Source organism: Erigeron canadensis, chromosome 4 (genome assembly GCF_010389155.1).
Source record: "Erigeron canadensis isolate Cc75 chromosome 4, C_canadensis_v1, whole genome shotgun sequence".
NCBI lineage: Eukaryota > Viridiplantae > Streptophyta > Magnoliopsida > Asterales > Asteraceae > Erigeron > Erigeron canadensis.
In genome coordinates, this window is record NC_057764.1 from 5,967,541 (window position 1) to 5,987,222 (window position 19,682).

Consider the following 19,682-nt stretch of genomic DNA (forward strand, 5'->3'; position numbering starts at 1 on the left):
CATACATGTTGTTCGAGTATTGTCTGATTACATTACAATTAGAGAAGAATAACAGACACCACATAACACACTTTAGCGTAAAATAGACAATATATAGTAAAAGAGGCATTTAAACCTACTAAACATCAACCTACAAATGTAATAAACATGTCTATGTACATACAACCAATCATGATTCCAACAATTACGAGCTGTATGTGTAAGAATTCCCTTAAATTCCCTCCCAGCAAGCCAAAGAAGCAAATACGGTTGAAGACATACACAACTCTCCTAAATTATATACATAAGTGTATATATTTTTTGGTTTTAACTTTTTAATTATGTAGACCTAGGCTAATTAGCTAGTTGTGAATAAATGAAAAAAGTATTAAATTAAATATCAAATGAAAGTATTTTAGAGAACAGACTACCAAAACCTATGTGATCCAACATTGAAGGCAATAAACCAACCAAGCTTACACTAAAAGAAAGTTTCATTTATGCAAAACCCAATAAACTTAAAGGACCAAAAATGCCCAAAATCCCCACATTATAAAATAGGGCAAAACCTAAATCAACACCACATTTCTTTACACCCAAAACACATACAATACATTTCCTCTAGGGTTAGGGTTCTCTTTGCAAAGAAAAAAAGATGTCAACATCATCAAAGAAAATGATAGTATTGAAAAGTTCAGATGGAGAAACATTTGAGGTGGAAGAAATTGTTGCTTTGGAATCACAGACAATAAAACATATGATTGAGGATGATTGTGCAGACACAAGTATTCCTCTGCCAAATGTTTCAAGCAAGATTCTTTCCAAAGTTATTGAGTATTGCAAAAAACATGTTGAATCATCATCATCTGAAAATAAGGATGATAAGGCTTCTTCAGAAGATGATTTGAAATCTTTTGATTCTGAGTTTGTTAAAGTTGACCAGGGCACCCTCTTTGACCTCATTTTGGTTTGTTTCTTTCTCATTTCTCACCTTTATATATTTATATATGTATATATATATTTTGACATATTTAGCAATTTATTGAATTTTTTAAAGATCTAGGATTTAATGAATGTTTTGTGATCTGGGTGTGCATAATTTATGATTGTTTTGCTGTTTCTTGGCTGTGGAAAAATCATATGTGTGTGAATATTATAAAAACATATGGATTGATTGTGTTCAGAGAAATTGTGTGTTTTGCATGTGGAAGTTATTTGGGGTGTTTTTTTTTTTTTGAAGGAAAGTATTCACATACTGTTTGTGCTGTTTTTAGTTTGTTAAAAATTTGTAGGAAAAAAGCAAATTTATTGGTTTTTCTAATTGTTAAAGTTTAGGGTGTGTTTACGTTTAGCCGCAGTAAGTTTTTGTTTCACTTTATGTAGTAACATAAGAGGTGCTTCTCATTTCTAAACCCGGTGGATTGTTTTTGAAAAAGCGTTTAAATTCTTTTTGGGTTTAGAATATAAGTTTTTCGTTTTATAGAAATGAATTAGTAGGGGTGAGCAAAACCAAACCATAAACCACAAAAACCATAAACAACCGAAAAAACCAAACCACAAAACCGCCCCATAATGAAAAACCGATTCTATGGTTCTTGTATTTAGAGAAACCAAATTAATGGTTTGGATTTTGGATGCATATACAAACCCAAACCAAAAAAAAAACAAACTGAACCGCATTATATATTCTTAATAAAATTAACTTAAATTTTAATATTAGTTTAATTAATACTCCGTATATAACTTTATTTGTAGATGTTAATGATTTAATGGGCCAACCCATTGACTTTCATATTACTCAAAATACCGTATAGTCTATCTAGCCTTTCATATTACCACGTATATATAATGTATGCCCTAGCTGTAGATGAATTTCCAACAACAGAAAACATACTAAATGAATATGATTCACCCACGGATGAGGATTGCAACTGAAGAGAAGCTTAATCAAGAGACCAACTGTTTTCAAGTTAAACTTTGAGCATTTTGGTATTAAACATTTGATTTATGTTATGGATCATTGAAGTAGACTGAGTATTTTAGTATTTATATATGCAAGAAATGTTGAATATCTTGCCTGTTAAATTGGTTTGTTAAATAAATGATTGTTTTGTAGTTGAATTTTTTGTTTTTTAGTTCTTGGTTAATCAGTGTGTTTTAAAAAAAAAACAAATCCTGCCCATTTGAAACCAAAAAAACCAAAAAACCAATCCGAAAAACCGAAAAAATAAACCGCTATATACCAATCACAAATAGTTTAAAATTTTAAAAACCCAACATGATGGTTTGGTGTTTGGTTTTAGCACCAAATCGCACCGTACTCACCCCTATGAATTAGTAAAAATTATGGAAGGAAAATTTATATGTAACTTTGCATATATTTATAAATGGATGTGTTTTTTTATGAACATGACATTTACAGAACATATATGGGCTAGTCGGCATGTTTACGCGTATTAGGAATGGTGATGTGTTTGTTCGTGTGTGTGTTCAGTTTTGATTTGATGTGTGTGTGTGTGTGTGTAGTATATATTATGCTGTTTGTTTGTTATGAAAAAGCATGTCAATGGGTCAATGATTATTGGCTTTTATTAGGTATTAGGTATGTCTACTGAGATCTGTATAGAGAAATGACATTCACAAAGTATACAATGACATTTTTGGTTTGGAGAACTGAGTTTTATTGTTCAATAGAGAGAAATTGCCTTTTATGTTTGTTAGAGCCTGAGAGAACTCAAAGAAATGGATATTTAAGAAATGTTATTACATATATTATGATTTCTCTCATAATGTTGAGATAACTCTTTTCCTAGAGTTTGTGGTATAAAGTATACAATAAAGATAATTTTTTGTCTGATTTGTTTCGCATGCTATTTTCAATATTTTGTACTTCTGTTATTATTTTCATGATTTTGTTTTTACTCTATTGTTGTCTAGTTTGTGTTACTTTAGACGTGGGAGCTTGTAATATTACAGCAGTTGATGTCTACGTTTGCATCTGTTCTGATAGGATTGAACATTTCTTTGGAAGTCTGAAACTTTGTCAAGTTTCATTGGCTGTTCCTGTCTTAAAAACATTGGTTCATTTCTGTGTATCATGTGGTGTCATCTAAGTGTGTGTTTTTTTATTGAATATGCTGCCATAGTTTTTAGTTGATATTTGTTGCATAATTGCTTGGGCTGCTTCCTTGCTCTGGTACTTCTATTGAGTTCGTGTGTCTTCTTGATTGTCAATAGGTCCGTAGGGTTTCATTTCTTTCTATTCCATTTTAGAGGGCGTTTGAGATTGTGTTTTGAAAGTGATCATCTAATAAATGCTTGCGCAGAACTTCAATATTCAGAAAATGTGTTTCACAAATTATTCAAAAAACTGATTCTCTGCATATCCCTAGAGATTTGGTTTTTAGAGTTCATGCCGATACATACTTTCTCAAATTTCTTTTTGCGAACGCAGTCCTTAAGTACCTCTCTTAATTCATGTGAACCACATGGTTCTTTTGCGTATTCTCCTTGAAGATATTTAGCTCATATCATGTTGTCATTTCTGCCGTTTGATTAAATTAGTACCAATCCTAGTTTCCAACTCAAGTCATGAAGACTTATAAGTGAAACTCTTACCAATAGTTATGCAAGAGGGTTGGTATATCGTGTTGTCATTTAGTTTATATACATAGTTAAATCTTTGTTGTCATTCTTTACTCTATGTGGTTTAGTGATCTTTCTTTGTCTTGTTTGTATGCATTGTTGTTTTTCTTGTTTTATGATTTGTTTTGGTGGTTTCAGGCTGCTAACTATCTCAACATCAAGAGCTTGCTGGACTTGACATGCCAAACCGTGGCTGACATGATTAAGGGGAAGACACCTGAAGAGATCCGCAAGACTTTCAATATCAAGAATGATTTCACCCCAGAGGAGGAAGAAGAGGTTCGCAGGGAGAATGCCTGGGCTTTTGAGTAAATCAAGTTAATGCTGAAGCTCTCTTATTATGCAAGTAGTAGTAGTAGTATATAATTGGTGCGTTTATTAGCAGCAAGCTTCCAACTTTCTTAATGTGGTGTCTGTCTGAATTCTACTGTCTTTGTTTTATTGTCTTAAAACTTATCTTTTGCTACTTGTTCGGAGGTTTAGAAGCTTGTTCTCTTAATTGGAAATGGTCTTCTTTTGATTGTTATGTGTGTATGATGTGTTTTTTGCGTTTTTGTTTGGTTTCTTTCAATAATTCTTGCACACTAACTACCTGCTATCTAGAAGCTGGCAGTACTAGATCAAATGTATGAGCCCATGTATGACTATTATCAGTTTATCACCTTGGCTAGGTTTGTTTGGACCGACCAATTGAGTTAATTAACCTGGCCCTGAAAGAGCCAAAGACTTGACAAGTCCTTACAAGTCTGCTGGTTAGAAGTAATAGTCTCTCAATAAGACATCATCATAGATCCCTTTACCACTTATGGCGCTGGAAATGGTTTCTTGTATAGTTGTATACTCATGGGGGTGACTGATAAGCTCAAATTCTCAGTTAATGGACAATTAATTTGTCATGAACTTTGGCTTTTACATAACCTTTCGAACATACATCGATAACTATATTCCTTTGAAAACCTGTGTGGGAATTGAGCATTGATTGGAAAAGCTTTATTTTCAGGTTTTAACGGGTTCACTGCTACTTAGTAGTTCTCCAACACATACTATTAGAATCCAACATTTATTCCCAAGTGATGGCGAATAGAATGATGATATGACCAGGGGTGTGAATATATATTATTACACAGCCTATTCATATTTTGGGATGTGATTGTGAAACAGGATGCTAGGGGCTGGCGAAAAATCTAGACGAGGGAACAACTGCGCCCGAAGATCATGTATAAGCTTAGTAACGGAGAGAGCGCTTCTGTTTGGTATGATAGATGGGAGATATCTTTCGATTCCTTCATTTCAAGACGCACAACTACAATAGCTGGGTGTCTATCACTTCAATGAAGGTACCCACTTGTCTAGTATTGCTATGCGTAATTTACAGATTAATAATCTGATTTGCTACATTAGCGAAATAGGAACGATGAGTTAGTTGATCCAATATTCAGCTCCTGTATGGAGCACATTAAGACCCTAAAATGTAGAAGCAAGTTGGTAGATATTGGTATGGATTTTACAATGCATACCACGTCACACATGTATATTGTCGCTTATAATGGGTGAGAAATTACGCACGCAAGATATGATGAGCCAGAGGAAATTGCCTCCTAGTGTTTGTATAGATTAATGTTACCTTTGTGAAGAACATCAAGAATCACTTGACCATTTGTTGTTTACGTATCTGTACTCGAACAGTTTGAAAATCAATACGAGCATTTGCGGCTATGGATACAACTTTAGAATTGTGTGGATATCATGGTGCTTCAGCATGGAGTATCATTGCACACTTATTGGAACCACAATTTATTTTGGATGGCGAGAAAGAAATAATCAGATTTTCAAGAAGGGAGGCGATATGAGCAACAATTTGTGTGGGTTATGAAAGAGACAGTCTGACTCGAGTTGTGTATTGTCAACTTCAAGCCGACTAAAAAACTTGAAGCTAGCAGAGGGTGGCAACTAAAGAAATTTTCTGCTTAGTTATTGTATTGTGTCATTGTAGATTCCTCTCGGTTGCATTCAGGGTTCAAGTTATAATATTTACCGAGGGTAGACAACCTTTACCCAACAAAAGGGGGTTAAATTACAGGATTCAAGTCGATAACAAGCTGTAAATCAGCGACAAAGAAGTGTTAAAACTGATCAATTTTGAAGATGAAATGAATTGACAAGTAAAAATTACAATACAGCCATACAGGTAGCACAATGTTTTAACACTTTTAACTTGACCGAGATAAAACAAATCCATGATAAAATCAAAGATAGGTCTGATTAAGTTAACAATAAGTAGGAATGCGCAATGGTCTCAGCATAGAACCTCCCCACATAAGTACCGTACTTAATCTTATTATGTGAACACAAACGCACTAAACAAGTTCATATACAGTTTCTGATATTAATAAATTGTAAATTCAAAAACACAAACTCTGTTACCAAAGGAATAACTTGGATTTATAAAACTTCAATACTGTCGAAACACTGCATGGATGCATGTATTGCGAACCTTACATATCACTATATCTATCAACCTTCTTCAAATTTGGCATATCCGACAAAGCCGGGGAAGTACACAAAACAAGGATCCAGTTATTGTTACACATGAAGGGAATCTAATGACAAGGCTTTTAGTCAGGTAAAGCAGTTCCCCTCTCAAGATTGTTCTTGATCTCGAGTGTGTATCTGCCAAAAGCACGCTCGATCTTTTTGTTGAAATGCTCATTACGGTCGTTGATGGAATCAATGTCTTTCTCTTCATGAAATCTTCTTCTCCTACTGAATGAATTCCGCTTCTCATCTCTGTCTTTCAGCTCCTTCACCATCTTTTCAATCTTATCTTCAGAGACTTTGGGTGCCTGAGCCAATAAAACAATAATATTGTTATATCAATGTAAATCTTAATCTACATGCAATCTTTATCAAGTTCTTGTGTCAAAAGTTAATAATAAGAAATAAAAGAATTGAACCAATCTTATGCTCGGTTGGATATAGCTTACCTTTCCATATTGCAGACTTGACGCTTCTCTATAAAATTCTGGATCCGCTTCCTTCATTTTATTGTATTCTTCAAGGTCAACATCCATCTTCTTGGTCCTTTTCTTGTATGCATCATACAAGGTTTTCTGATTAAATACTGTTTAAAAAAAGAACAATGACCATCAGATTCGTGACATAGAAAAACTTGACAAATGAATAAATAAAATGAAAACAAATTGAGGGGGTGCTTGGTTCAAATTGGGAAATGGGAAAAGGAAAGAGAAAGGGAATGCAAAGGAATACTATTCATTGCATTAATGCTGGTGGCAGTAGGTGGTGGTTGTGGTGGTGGAGACAGATGGTGGTGGCGAGTGGTGGTGTTGGTGACAAGTGGTGGTGTTGGTGACAAGTGGCTTATCATTACCATACCCCCCAATTTACTAAGTAATGGTCCATTACCCACTATTGAACAATCACTGCATTGCCTACCCTTAACCTAGCATACTAATTCATTACCTTTCCCATTCCTTACCTCCTAATAACCTTAACCAAGCACCCCCTGACTCCCTGAGTATTAAGGAAGGTGTGCAAGTTACCTTACATAATCAACTGTGTGAAAACAATACTACCGAATCTATATGACATTGGCTTTGGACGGATTAGATAAAATTTAGTTGAGCAAACAAAGATGCAAAATGATAATCAAATTTCATATATGTATTGACAATTTGTATCGTGAGTATTTATTACCTATTATATATTGGCCAGTTACTTATTATAATCATACCAAAGACAGAGTTTCTATTATATATAAAGCATATTGTTAAGAAAATTCAGTTTACAGGTTTAGAAATTAATGAAAATATACACCAAAAACTCCTCAATACAATTCATTTCAGTCAATATGGTTGTGGTGTGAGGCATAGGTTAGATCGTTTGTTCAATATCTAATATACTTCTCATTGAGAAAACAATTTATTGTATTCCTTTATAATTATCCGTGATAATGATAACAAATAGGTCACTTTAAATTAAAAATAAAGTTGGGAGTAAAAAGTTGATACCATCCCAACCGGCTGGAGCAGGTTGTTTCTCCCATTTTTTGTACTTTGTCTCTGCCATCTGCTGTGTATCTAACATGTATGCTTTCGTCATATCCAGCCCATTAGCATCAAGAAGCTTGCCAATCTTTTTCTTCCGTTCTTCAAGCCACTTCTGTTTAGAAATTCCTCTCGACTCTTGTGGAGGATCCATTTTTTTCTTCTCGGCCACCATGGCAGCTTGATTGGCTTTCCTAGCCTCATTCTACATACGAGGAACGTGAAATGAACACTATTGCACATATAATCAACAGATAATATATATCACTAAGAAACTCGTATAATGATTATGTTATGTATTCTACGTACCATCTTCAGCCTTAACTCAAACAATTTCTTTTGTTTCCCTGTAAGCTTAGTGAAATCAACTTCCGGTTGATCCTCTTGGGCATTTTCGTCATCACCACTTGGAGGATCATCAGGATTAATTTCAGCCTCGGGTAGCTCAGTTTGGGCAGTTGTCACAGCTGAAGTCGGCTGAAAACTAGCATCTGCTCTCAAGCCAGCTGACATTACAACAATTAGTCAATATATGCTAAAGATGAATGAACCCAAAACACCAAACAGCATATGATAATCAGTCATAAGCAATCATAGCACAAAAAGGAACAAAGGAAACAGCCAAAACTATTGATCAATCCACCAAAATCCACTCTTTTCCATAAACATAAAAGATTGTACTTTCTAGACCGATTTATTTTCCCCCACTTGATAGAGTAATATGGAATATGTCTTGATAGACATCAAGTTACACAAAGAACTGATCAGACTACACTTCAGATCCTGGACCGTTTGTTGTAACTAATTATAAATCTGGATTTAAGTAAGTGACAAGACTCTCATTACAATTCATAAATTTGTATCTTTGTTTCTTTTCAATTTTTTGTCACCAAACAACTGCTGGTAAACTATTTACAATAAGCAAAATCCCAGAACACTTTTTGAAGAAAAAAAATAAATTCAAACGAGACTATTCTATTTAGGCTTAAAAAAGGAGCACAGCTTAGTTTCATCCAAGTATGATCAGCAGCCATCTCTAGGTTCTAAATTAGTACTCAAAGCAAGCATATTAATTACAGTACAATCGGGATAGCATGGTGTTGGAGGCTCCACGAAAGTCTCAAATTCAATCACCACAAGCTAGTAAAAACCATTTAGAGTCATGCCTATATTCTGAAAATTTAGAAAGGAGATTTGCCTCGTTTACGATGCGAGGGTGCTTTTGCACAAATCCCGTGGATACGTGGTTATATTAGACATAAAGATTTCATAAAACAATATTTCAACAAAAGGCATTATGGGGATCTTTACGTACGGCAAACCAAAACACACAGACTACATAACAAATTCAATCACATAACTAATAAATAAACAGACAGATTACGGTAACAACTAGAATTTATAAATTTTAAAAAACTAGTAGAAAGATAGAGTATAAAGCCAACCTGGTTGATTTTGAGAAGCCAGTTTTTTGGCCTCAGCTATAATTTTAAAGCAATATTCACTACATTCATGATACGGGTTTGACGAATTCCTGCAATCTGGATGTACTGCTCTTTCTCCACCCATCTTTTTTCTTTTTTGCCTAATTTATATATCAATCACTACTACTGCAGATATAACTACAACATCCATCAAAAAACTGATTTTCAACACATATATATATATATATGTATGGAAGTTATATGAAAGATGAGTAAAGGAATTGACTTGAAACCCTAGTTAAAAACCAGTCTTGAAATCGGATTTGAACTCATCTATTTATTTCCCCCATTCCAATTGAGCTAAGGCTCATTGGCCAGACTTTAATTCAATTATAATAGATGATATATAGAAAGAGATAGAGGAATTAGATACCTGAGAGAGAATGGTCGATGGGAAACGGAAAGGCCTTCGAGATATTTTTGAAAAAGCAGCAGATTTGAAGATGTTGATTCGAGTGGGTGGTGGGAAAGAAATTGATTCCGGTAAATGGAGGAATCGTATTCCACGCAGGAACAAAAAACATATAGTTATTATTATTATTATTAGAGCTAGGGTTCATATCATATCCGAGCGCCAGTGGTAATTTATATTCTACAGTTTTATATATATATATATATATATATAGGCTGAGTTATTTATAGTACAAGCATTTAAAAAAGTATAAAAAGTACATGTCTAAGTTAACTTACACATGCTTGTTCCTTCCATCTCCGACCATCACCACCACCACCATGATCATCTCCGACCACCACCATGATCATCCGGCGACGGCGACCATCTCCGGTGAGACTTACACATGTGTAAGTTAACTTTCCGGCGAGAATCAGGTTCGTTTTCGGGTGGATACGGTACGGGCCAGAGGCCCTCATCCGTTCTAAGCTGACCGTCAAGGGACGCATATGGGAATCGTATGGATTCGATGGGCGGCGATCCAAGAGATGGTGACGGTTTGCTACGATACGGGCGAAGCCCTTGATGCCGGCGTCGGCGCCGTGGTTGGGGTGGTCGGAGATGATGGTGGCTGGTGGTGATTGTCTCGCGAAGGAAAAAACCAGGAAATTTTAGACCTTAAAATGCTAAAAAAAACTTGTACTTACACATGTGTAAGTTAGTTACACATGTGTAACTCTCGCCGGAGATGGTCGCCGTCGCCGGAGGATCATGGTGGTGGTCGGAGATGATCATGGTGGTGGTGGTGGTGGTCGGAGATGGAAGGAAGAAGGAAGAAAAAGGAGAAAATACCTTGTACTTTTTTAAACCCTTGTACTAAAAATAACTTTCCTATATATATATATATATATATAGTAAAGTTTAATTGAGAACCATTTAAAATGGAAGAACCATGAGAACCACTATATTATAACTTGATGTTCATATGTGTTAAGTATATGTCAACATATTCGTTCACATAAGTTCATTTGAGAACCATTCATATATGAACATAGGTAATATTAGTTATAACTTGACATGTTCAAATGTACATGAATTTGTTCACATAAACTATTCACATATAAACATTTAGTTATAATTAAAAGGGTTCTCATGATTTTTTCAATCCAAATGCTTCTAACCTTTTCTTATATATATATATATATTATATATATATAAAGTTTATTTATTGTTCTTTCAATTCAATATTGTTTATTATTTAATTATTTATCTATGAAATAATCTAATTAAACATGGTTAAATTTTTTTTAATATGACACGAATCATGTTTACTACTAGATTGTTGCTATACATAATAATATACACATTACATTAAATTAATTACAATTATAATATTTTAAGTAATATTAACAAATGTACGTAAAAAAATATTAATAAATGTTATATAATATTTTGAGATTAATAAATAAAATCAATTGGGTTGGATCAATGGTTGGAGACCTTACCTTTAGAGACAGAGATCATGGGTTCAATCCTTATGCCCAGAAAGGACGGAGGTCTTTTTCTACCTTTGGTAGAACCTGGAAGCAGCCTTTTTACCTTTTTTGTAGTGGTAAGGCTGTGTATATCTCAACCTCCCTCATACACCGTCGAAAACAGTTTTGGGACCCCAAATCCGTGGAAAATGGCATGGAGTTACTTTTTACATAAAAATATTAACAAATGTTAAATGATTTATAATAAAATAAATTCAGATTCTCTGAACTGAATTCCATTGAATTCTGTCAACCAAACACATGACAGATTTTAAAACTTTCAAATTTCAATTCCTTCAAATTCTAATTCTTTTGACAGATTCCAATTCCTTCGAAAACATTATGTAAACCAAACGTCCTTTGTTGGTTTTTGAATATGGACCAAAATAATTTTTATAAAATTAATTGTGGCCCACCATTTATCTAATTCATACCCAACCAAGAGCCCGTATCTTATGAAGGCCCAATTCCATAAAATCTACTAAGTCTAACTTAAATCCAGAATTGCCATGCGTTTGGACGACCCCAAACTAAACTTTGTAGTTTGTTCCTTCGTTATTGGCGTCTTGCAATGACTAGGGAGCCATACAGACATACGGTACCTTACGCACTTGTTCACAAGGTAAATGATTGGTACTACAGTATTTGTTCTAGTTTGTAAGTTTTTTTTACTAGTTGATTGCTTGACTTTTTGTTAATCACTTCATTATTACATCAACAAACGAGTAAATGGATAGAGTTTTCTCTTTACCAGTTATCTATTTACATCAAGATCTCTTAACTAATTACTTACTTGTGAACAATTAAGACTGTTGATGGTAATTTTAATTTAATATATACTTCACATTTTGTGATGACCCGACTTGACCTGTTATAGTTATCCATAATCAAATTTGTAATTTTGTTGTCCCAACTAAGCTGGACCTATGTGATTTTGAAATTTAGATCTGCTAATAATAGGAAAATGCTAAGCGATATGAAAAGCCAATGCAATCAACTGTTTCAACTTTCATGATGCATAATTGACTTTATAAATTAAACCCTTCACGTGTGAAAATTCTTAATTGAAAATCTTAGATCATCACAAATTGATCGCCCATATGGCCATATGAAATGAGCCTTATTCACATTAATCTAATTCGATCCTTAATCATTACATACTTAAGGAAAATGCAAATTAAAGGGATGATGATATGACATCAATTTAAATGTTTCTTTTGTTAACATATATTATTGGGGTAGGATCTTCATGATGGCCTATGAACTTGTAATGCACCAACACTTTTATAATTTAAAGAGGACTTGGATCTAGTGAAGCATATGCAAGTAACTCTTGGTTGCATTGAAGAATTTTCATTTCTTTTTCATCCAAAATCAGCCATGCTTCTATTCCACCACCAGATTTTGTATCCATTAGTGTGACAAGATTCATGAACACGGGGATGCCATCACCTACGAGACCAGTTTCCCAACTCGGTTTTCCCCAACCAAAATCAATTTCATAGAAACCCATGTTACACCAGCTCGTAAAATTGTAGTTGTCTATAGGCCCTTTGGAGCCAACTTGTCCAATTTCTTGAAGTGACTTCATCATAACAATATACCCTTTATTCCCTTGAGCCTTATTCACAAACTCAACATCAACTTTGGAAATACTTTCGCGTACCTTACTTGCCAAACCATACAACGTGGTCTCGTTGCTATCCGGATGACACACTGCATTTGCAATCCAAATCATGATACAAATAAAGTCTTTTGACATGTCAGATACAAGTTTTTTACGCAGGTTCACAAAATGGATCACGCGAGAAGTGTTCTGTGACCCACATGCCTCTTTAGAAGCCCCCATTGCACACTTCCATATCAAAGCAGATACCACTTCAACGCGTGTTGGGTTTTGAACTCCATTTGTAGCTGCATCCGTCTTAAATTTGGCTATAGCGTCTGGACCGAATAAAAATCTTTTTGTGACAAAATTTCCTTGTTTTAACAAGGAATGAGATTCAACCATTGATATGTCCCTAAGCCATAAACTTTTGGCAGCTGGGAAAAGAGATGGTGCAGTCAAGTGTGACAACTCGTAATTAATTAACATTGGGTTAGTCTTAATCTCGTTTAAGTTTAGTATTATCGTAATCTCGTCTAATTTAGACGGTCTTTGACGTGGAAATTGTTAGACTTTTGGACTTTTGACTTAGTCAAATTAGACGTATCCTGATGACGTAGACTATTAGTTATCTAGACGAATGCCGAGTCTTAAAAATAACTTTAAATAAATATTTAAAAGTTATGTCTTGTACGAAATAAATAGACTGTCTAGATTTAATATTATAAAGTTCGCTTTGATGAAACTTTATTGACTTGTCTTAATTTAAATAACACGAGGGAAAATACATTTACTTTAAGTTATAACCTTTTAGTTGTTCGGTATTTAATTGTAAGCACTTTACTAAATTAAGGGTACAAAATACTCAAAAATTGAGCCACATGGGTCGGCCTCCCTTTTGTGGATGGCAGTGAACCACCAAACACCCCCATCTCCTTTTCTTTCTTCTTTTTTTTGTTCGACACCACCAAAAACACACACACACATAACACACAAAACACTTATTCTTCCAAATCAAAAATCTGCACTCTATAGAAATCAAATGGGGAATTAAAAAGGGAGTAATCATCTAGCAAATATACAAGGATTCATCATCATCCTCATCTTTTTCTTCATTTATTTCAAGAACATCAATTTGGTAAGTAAACCAATTTCTTTAGACTTTGACTTCATATAATTCAATCATATGATCTAATTTCATTTATTATTGAATAATTTAGTTAGTATTGAAGATGAAATAAAATTTTAATATATGTTGTCTAGATGGATTTTTATTAGACGTAAGTATTTGAGATCAAAAATGGTGGAATTGTTTTTAGTAAGTGAAATGGATAGATTTCAGTTCCTTAGGCATGTTTATACTAGTTATAATGAAAGGGTTTGATTTAGAAACGATTTGGTTTACGAAAAATGGTTGAAAAATGAGTTTTTGTTTCGATCAGGTCATGCCTCGAACCGCGAGGTTCTGTACAGTTTGACATTTTCATATTTTTGATAACTTTAACACTTGAACTTTGTTTACATGGATTAGTACTTGAGCCTACATTTTAATGTCAATGTCAATGACATTAGAAACTAAAGTCAAATAAAATGGACGTTTAAATCACATTTTTGGTCGTGGCATTCTAGGGTTGATAGCTAAGTAGTTGTACGTAGGATACTTGTCGTCGTGAGATTTGATCCTCACTATTGGTACTTATATCTTAGGTTTGGATAGACGTGGAGACTAAATTGCTCATCTACAAGTCTGCTCATCCTTTTAATTCGTCAATCTCTAAGGTGAGTTTATGGCGCCCTTTTTTCTTTTTACTTTGGGACTGAAAAACATGTACTGTTGTATACACGACTACTTTATAAATGATTTGTCTTTGTCTATGTCATGTGATTTGGCTACTTAAATCATTTGCCTTATGTTTGCCATGTTGACGGCTGTCTGAAAATGTGTATACATGTTTTATGAAATTTTGTTCTATGTGACTTAGACTTGCCATGTTGTCGGCTGACTAAATGTTTATGTATTTGACAGACTAAAATGTTCCCCTTATGTAGATATTACCATTATGAGATCCTAATGGTTGTCTTGTCAGATTTTGTTCCTGACTGTCATAGTTCTGGTCCGCACCCCACTTTAAACGGGAAATCCTGTGCGAGGCATATTAGTCATATTGTCGGAATTAGGTCTGGACTGTCATTATATATTGTTGGATTTTGCTCCCGGCTGTCTTGTCTTAAATAACTACATGTCATTGTGTATTCTCATTGACGACTAAACTTTGGTCAAACACACTGTAAAGTCACCAACTATTTCGATAGTTGATCCTCTCCAATTTCATGCTTTTCAGGTAACCAACAGTAAGTCTTGGATCATATTGGCATTATAGGGTCATTCCTTTGACTTTGGACGTATAATTAGCGTCAGACATTGGAGGACTATTATGTTCTTAGTTCTAATTGTACTAGACGATCCAAATATTTATCTTGTATTAAGTGGGCCCAATTCCATATATGGATGACTTGTATCCGTATTCTGGGGTCCACATTTGAACGATTGTATTTGTATTAGACTTGTATTTGGTATTAAATGGATGTAATTTCTTTTAGCCTTTGGTTAGTACGCAATTAGTTTGTTAACCCTGTATTTCCGCTACAATGGGGTGTGACAAAAATTGGTATGAAGAGCCAAGGTTATAGTTAATACAGAATTTTTCCGGAGGAAAAACTCAATCTATAGCCATTGTCGTTTCAAAAGGAAATCTAAGTCTATTAAGGTTTAGGATACTTATTTCAAGAGTTATATTATTTGTCTATAATTAGACCTAACCTGATCAACTACGTCCCGATTATGTAAAATAATATAAGGCTCGAAATTTAAATATCCTAGATTTTGTATATACGTGATAATTTGGACTATATTAATAACATACTGTAGATGTGGTGGGAAGGCTGCGGGTGACCCTATATATAAACATTGAAGGTATGTTAGAAATAGAAACCCAAATCGTATGTGTATACGTTTAGACGAAGATCTCTTTAAAAACTCATGTATTGCGTACTGTTTCAGTCATTTGACTCGTATTGTCTCATCCATTAGACTTATACGGATATGTTGTCTACCTTTCAGACTTATCATGTCGGACGGAGCTAGCTCTTATGCTGTTGTTCCAGGTACTCCTCGAGTTCCTGTGGTAGCTAACTCTATTTCCCGTGTTCCTAACTCTTCTGAAGAGGAACCAATGGAGGCTTCGGGCAATGAATCTCGCCCTATTAATCTGGTATCATCGTCCAGTGAATCTGGAAATGAGCATGTGTCTATCCATGTTCAACCACCTCTGTCACCGGTAGCTCCATATCAGAGGAGAACTACCGAGGGAGCTCGTCTGCCTTATGCTCCTCGAGATCCTAATGCCCTTTCCTTCTGCATTAGTCCAGGACAACCTTGGGTTTGGTCCTTCATTCTTCATTGGCGATCCGTATGCTGCGGGTCCCTCCAGAGTGCCTGTTTACAACCCCAATCTTGTTATGCCCGTTGCAACTGAAGCTGATAGGTCGGAATATGCTCTCCGACAGATGTCAAGGATGAACAACTCTCTCATCCGTACTAGAGAGGCTATTGAGAATCAAGCTCAAGGATTGACTGGAGCTTATCAGCATGCTTCTAATGCTATGACTGTTGCTAGGGAGGGGAAGGAGAGTGCTTCTGATGCTATGACTGTTGCTAGGGAGGGGAAGGAGACTATCTAGACTGCGATATGGATACTATCAGTCTTGGTGGTTTTGGTCATGGCTTTGCTGATCGTCGTTCTTATCAAGATGTAATCTATAGTAGTTATGTATTCTAAGCCTAGAACAGATAATAACTCATATTTTGTACCTAAGTTGTAGTCTATCATTGTGGATGTAGTTCCCACATGTCTTTTGAATCGTACTGGTCCGTCTATGTAAATTATCATTGTGGATGTAGTTCCCACATGTCTTTTGAGTCGTGCTAGTTCGACTATGTAAATTATCATTGTGGATGTAGTTCCCACATCTCTTTGAACCGTATCGATCTGACTATGTAAATTTTGGGCATCAATGAAATACGATCATCTTTTGACTTATATACTTGTTCAAACTACGTCACTTGTTCATTTTAACTCTAGAATTATGATGTTTCATATTTCTTGTCTTGTTTAGTACATGAGTTCATACAAGTCAACAGATTTTGACTTGTATTTGTACTATCATCTATATTTCAAAGCAACTTTCTATATAACTTCTCATGGAAATCTCTAAATGACATTTTTGTTCATGTCATAGACTTATGGCTCCTAAGAAGAGAAGCAAGACCCAGAAAAAGACTCCAGCTTAGAAGACTGCTCCAAAGAGAGTTACTCGATCAACTCTCAGACCTAATGATACTCAATAGGAAGAACCTGTGATCCAACAAGGACCAGAAACTGCTGCTGCAAATGTGAACATTGGTCTTGGATCTACCCCACCTGCTAGCGGGGAAAATAATATGGCGGCATTTGTGACACAATAACTATTGGCCGCCATGCCTACTCTAGTCGCTCAGATCACAGCGAGTATGAACGCCAATAATAATCATCATGCTGACAATAGTAACAATGTGGAACCTACTGCTGAACAACTTATTCCTCGAGTTCATCTGCACGAGAGTGACTTTAAGACCTTCACTTATTGCAAGCTAAAGGAGTTCTATGGCACCGAAGGTCCTGTCGGCCTAATCAATTGGCTAGAGAGCATAGAGGCGGTGCTTCATATTAGCCGTTGTGCCGAAGAGCACAAAGTGGAATATGCTGCCTCTCAATTTCAAAAGCACGCTTTGTCATGGTGGAACGAGCAGATAAGGACTCGTGGTCGAGAGCCAGCTAATAGCATACCTTGGTTGAACTTTAAAAGGATGTTGATGGAAAAGTACTGTCCTCGGGAGGAAGTAAAGAAAATGGAAGGTGAATTCTAGAATCATAGTATGGTCGGATTAGACAACGATAAATACACAGCTCGTTTTCATAAATTGGCAAGGCTAGTTCCTCGTATGGTAGATACGGAGGAGAAATTGATCGAAAGATACTGTTATGGCTTGTCACCTTGATGTCCGAAGGTTGGTAGCCGCTTTTAATCCTTTGACACTTCAAGTGGCAGTTAGTGGCACCAACCGGATGGTGATAGACTTGAAAAGAACCACTGGTTCTTCTGTTGGAACTGATGTGAACAAGAAAAGGAATGATTATGCCTCTGGTAGTGGTTTTGGAAACGGTGGAAATGGCAAGAGGTTTAGGACAACTAGAAACTTTGCTGTGGTTACTCAGGAGGTCAAGAGGTACACTGGCCCAGACCCAAAATGTAACAGGTGTAATCTTCATCACCGGGGAAATTGTCCTACTTGTCATCGTTGTAAAAGGACGGGACATCTGGCAAAGTACTGTAGGGACAAGGCCCCAGATTCTTGTTACGAATGTGGGAGCAATAACCATATGCGACCCGCTTGTCCATGACTCAATCAAGCCCTGAACAACAATGCTATAGTTCCAATCAGGAACAATGCAGGGAACAATCAAGCTGGGAATCAGGGAAGGAACCAAGGAGGACAAGGAAGAGGCCAAGTGTTTGCTTTGGATGCTGTTGATGCACGACGTGATCCCAACGTTGTGATAGGTACATTCATACTCAATAATCATTATGTCTTTGTGTTATTCGACTCTAGTGCTGATAAAAGTTTTATATCCTTAGAATTTAAGTCTCGAATTAATGTAGTAGCTATCCCCATAAAAGAAACTTATATTGTCGAATATGCAAACGGTCAAAAGTATGTTGTTAGAGATCATTTGGTAGATTGTAGTTTAACATTGTTTGGTAAAACCTTTAAGATAGATCTGATTCCCATAGAACTAGGAAGTTTTGATGTGATAGTTGGTATAGACTGGCTGTCTAGAGTTCGCGCTGATATTGGGTGTTACGAGAAAGTTGTGAGAATACCTCTGCCAAATGACGAAACATTGATAGTGCAAGGAGACAAGTCAGGGAAGGAATTGATTTTGGTATCGGCGATAAAAGCGAATAGGTATTTACAAAAAGAATACCCTGCTTTCTTGGCACTAGTGGTCGAAAGGAAGCCAGAGGGTAAAGACATTCAAGATATTCCAATAGTTAAAGATTTTCCGGAGGTGTTTCCCGAAGATTTGACTGGACTTCCACCTCATAGACCAGTAGAGTTTGGAATAGAATTAGTCCCTGGAGCTGCACCCGTGGCCAAGGCACCCTATCGCCTTGTGCAAGAATTGTCCGAACAACTTCAAGAGTTGTTAGAAAAAGGACTAATTCGTCCAAGTACACCCTGGGGAGCTCCGATCCTATTTGTGAAAAAGAAAGACGGCTCTATGCGCATGTGTATTGACTATAGAGAATTGAACAAGTTGACCCTCAAGAACAGGTACCCATTACCTCGTATTGACGACTTGTTCGACCAACTGGAAGGTGCATCACACTTTTCCAAGATCGATCTCAGATCTAGGTATCATCAACTCAGAGTCAGAGAGACGGACATTCCGAAAACAGCCTTCAGAACTCGTTATGGACATTATGAGTTTTTGGTTATGCCATTTGGTTTAACCAATGCACCTGCTGTGTTCATGGACTTAATGAATAGAGTATGTCGACCATATCTAGACAAGTTTGTTATCGTGTTCATTGATGACATACTGATCTACTTGAGAACTAAAGACGAGCATGAAGGTCATTTGAGGACCATTCTGCAACTGCTCAAGGATCAATAACTGTACGCAAAGTTCTCAAAATGTGAATTCTGGATTAGGGAAGTACACTTCTTGGGTCATGTAGTGAATGAAGATGGAATCCACGTGGATCCATCTAAGGTTGAGGCAATAAAGAAGTGGGAAGCCCCTAAGACTCCGACAGAAATTCGTCAATTTCTTGGACTGGCGGGCTATTACAGGAGATTTATTGAGAATTTCT

General features: G+C 35.8%; 3 protein-coding genes and 1 long non-coding RNA gene across 6 annotated transcripts; 2 read left to right on the plus strand and 2 right to left on the minus strand.

The window, feature by feature from the left end:
- The first annotated feature begins 574 nt into the window (after positions 1–574).
- Positions 575–4,150, plus strand: LOC122596353 (SKP1-like protein 1B). Its single transcript, XM_043768918.1, has 2 exons — positions 575–946; positions 3,763–4,150. The coding sequence occupies exons 1-2, from the start codon at positions 635–637 to the stop codon at positions 3,934–3,936; spliced, it is 486 nt and encodes a 161-aa protein (XP_043624853.1). The 5' UTR covers positions 575–634; the 3' UTR covers positions 3,937–4,150.
- A 1,894-nt stretch (positions 4,151–6,044) lies between these two features.
- On the minus strand, positions 6,045–9,710 carry LOC122597731 (pre-mRNA-splicing factor syf2). 3 transcript variants are annotated; one of them, XM_043770299.1, is made up of 6 exons: positions 9,546–9,710; positions 9,134–9,273; positions 7,998–8,194; positions 7,653–7,893; positions 6,609–6,745; positions 6,045–6,467 (listed from the first exon to the last, which is right to left on the minus strand). In XM_043770299.1, exons 2-6 carry the CDS (start codon positions 9,255–9,257, stop codon positions 6,240–6,242), a joined length of 927 nt encoding a protein of 308 aa, XP_043626234.1. In that variant the 5' UTR covers positions 9,258–9,273; positions 9,546–9,710; the 3' UTR covers positions 6,045–6,239. The 3 variants fall into 3 exon arrangements, with proteins under 3 accessions (XP_043626234.1, XP_043626232.1, XP_043626233.1); XM_043770297.1 differs by having other exon boundaries at positions 9,134–9,298; XM_043770298.1 differs by having other exon boundaries at positions 9,134–9,310.
- Positions 9,711–12,389: 2,679 nt separating this feature from the next.
- On the minus strand, positions 12,390–13,193 carry LOC122596891 (BAHD acyltransferase At5g47980-like). The gene has a single exon (XM_043769535.1). It carries the CDS (start codon positions 13,191–13,193, stop codon positions 12,390–12,392), a length of 804 nt encoding a protein of 267 aa, XP_043625470.1.
- A 400-nt stretch (positions 13,194–13,593) lies between these two features.
- On the plus strand, positions 13,594–15,309 carry LOC122596807. The gene is made up of 3 exons (XR_006323386.1): positions 13,594–13,842; positions 14,412–14,483; positions 15,047–15,309. It is a non-coding gene; the product is annotated as an uncharacterized LOC122596807 (long non-coding RNA).
- The last annotated feature ends 4,373 nt before the right edge of the window (positions 15,310–19,682 follow it).

What these genes read in the sequence shown, in the direction of transcription:
- LOC122596891 (XM_043769535.1), bottom strand. Translation starts at nt 13,193, where the DNA reads ATGTTAATTAATTACGAGTTGTCACACTTGACTGCACCATCTCTTTTC.
- LOC122596353 (XM_043768918.1), top strand. Translation starts at nt 635, where the DNA reads ATGTCAACATCATCAAAGAAAATGATAGTATTGAAAAGTTCAGATGGA. An exon ending in CCCTCTTTGACCTCATTTTG is followed by an intron (nt 947 to 3,762) that starts GTTTGTTTCTTT and finishes TGGTGGTTTCAG; the next exon opens with GCTGCTAACTATCTCAACAT.
- LOC122597731 (XM_043770299.1), bottom strand. Translation starts at nt 9,257, where the DNA reads ATGGGTGGAGAAAGAGCAGTACATCCAGATTGCAGGAATTCGTCAAAC. An exon ending in TGCTCCAGCCGGTTGGGATG is followed by an intron (nt 6,746 to 7,652) that starts GTATCAACTTTT and finishes TTTTTTAAACAG; the next exon opens with TATTTAATCAGAAAACCTTG. An exon ending in CAAGTCTGCAATATGGAAAG is followed by an intron (nt 6,468 to 6,608) that starts GTAAGCTATATC and finishes TTATTGGCTCAG; the next exon opens with GCACCCAAAGTCTCTGAAGA.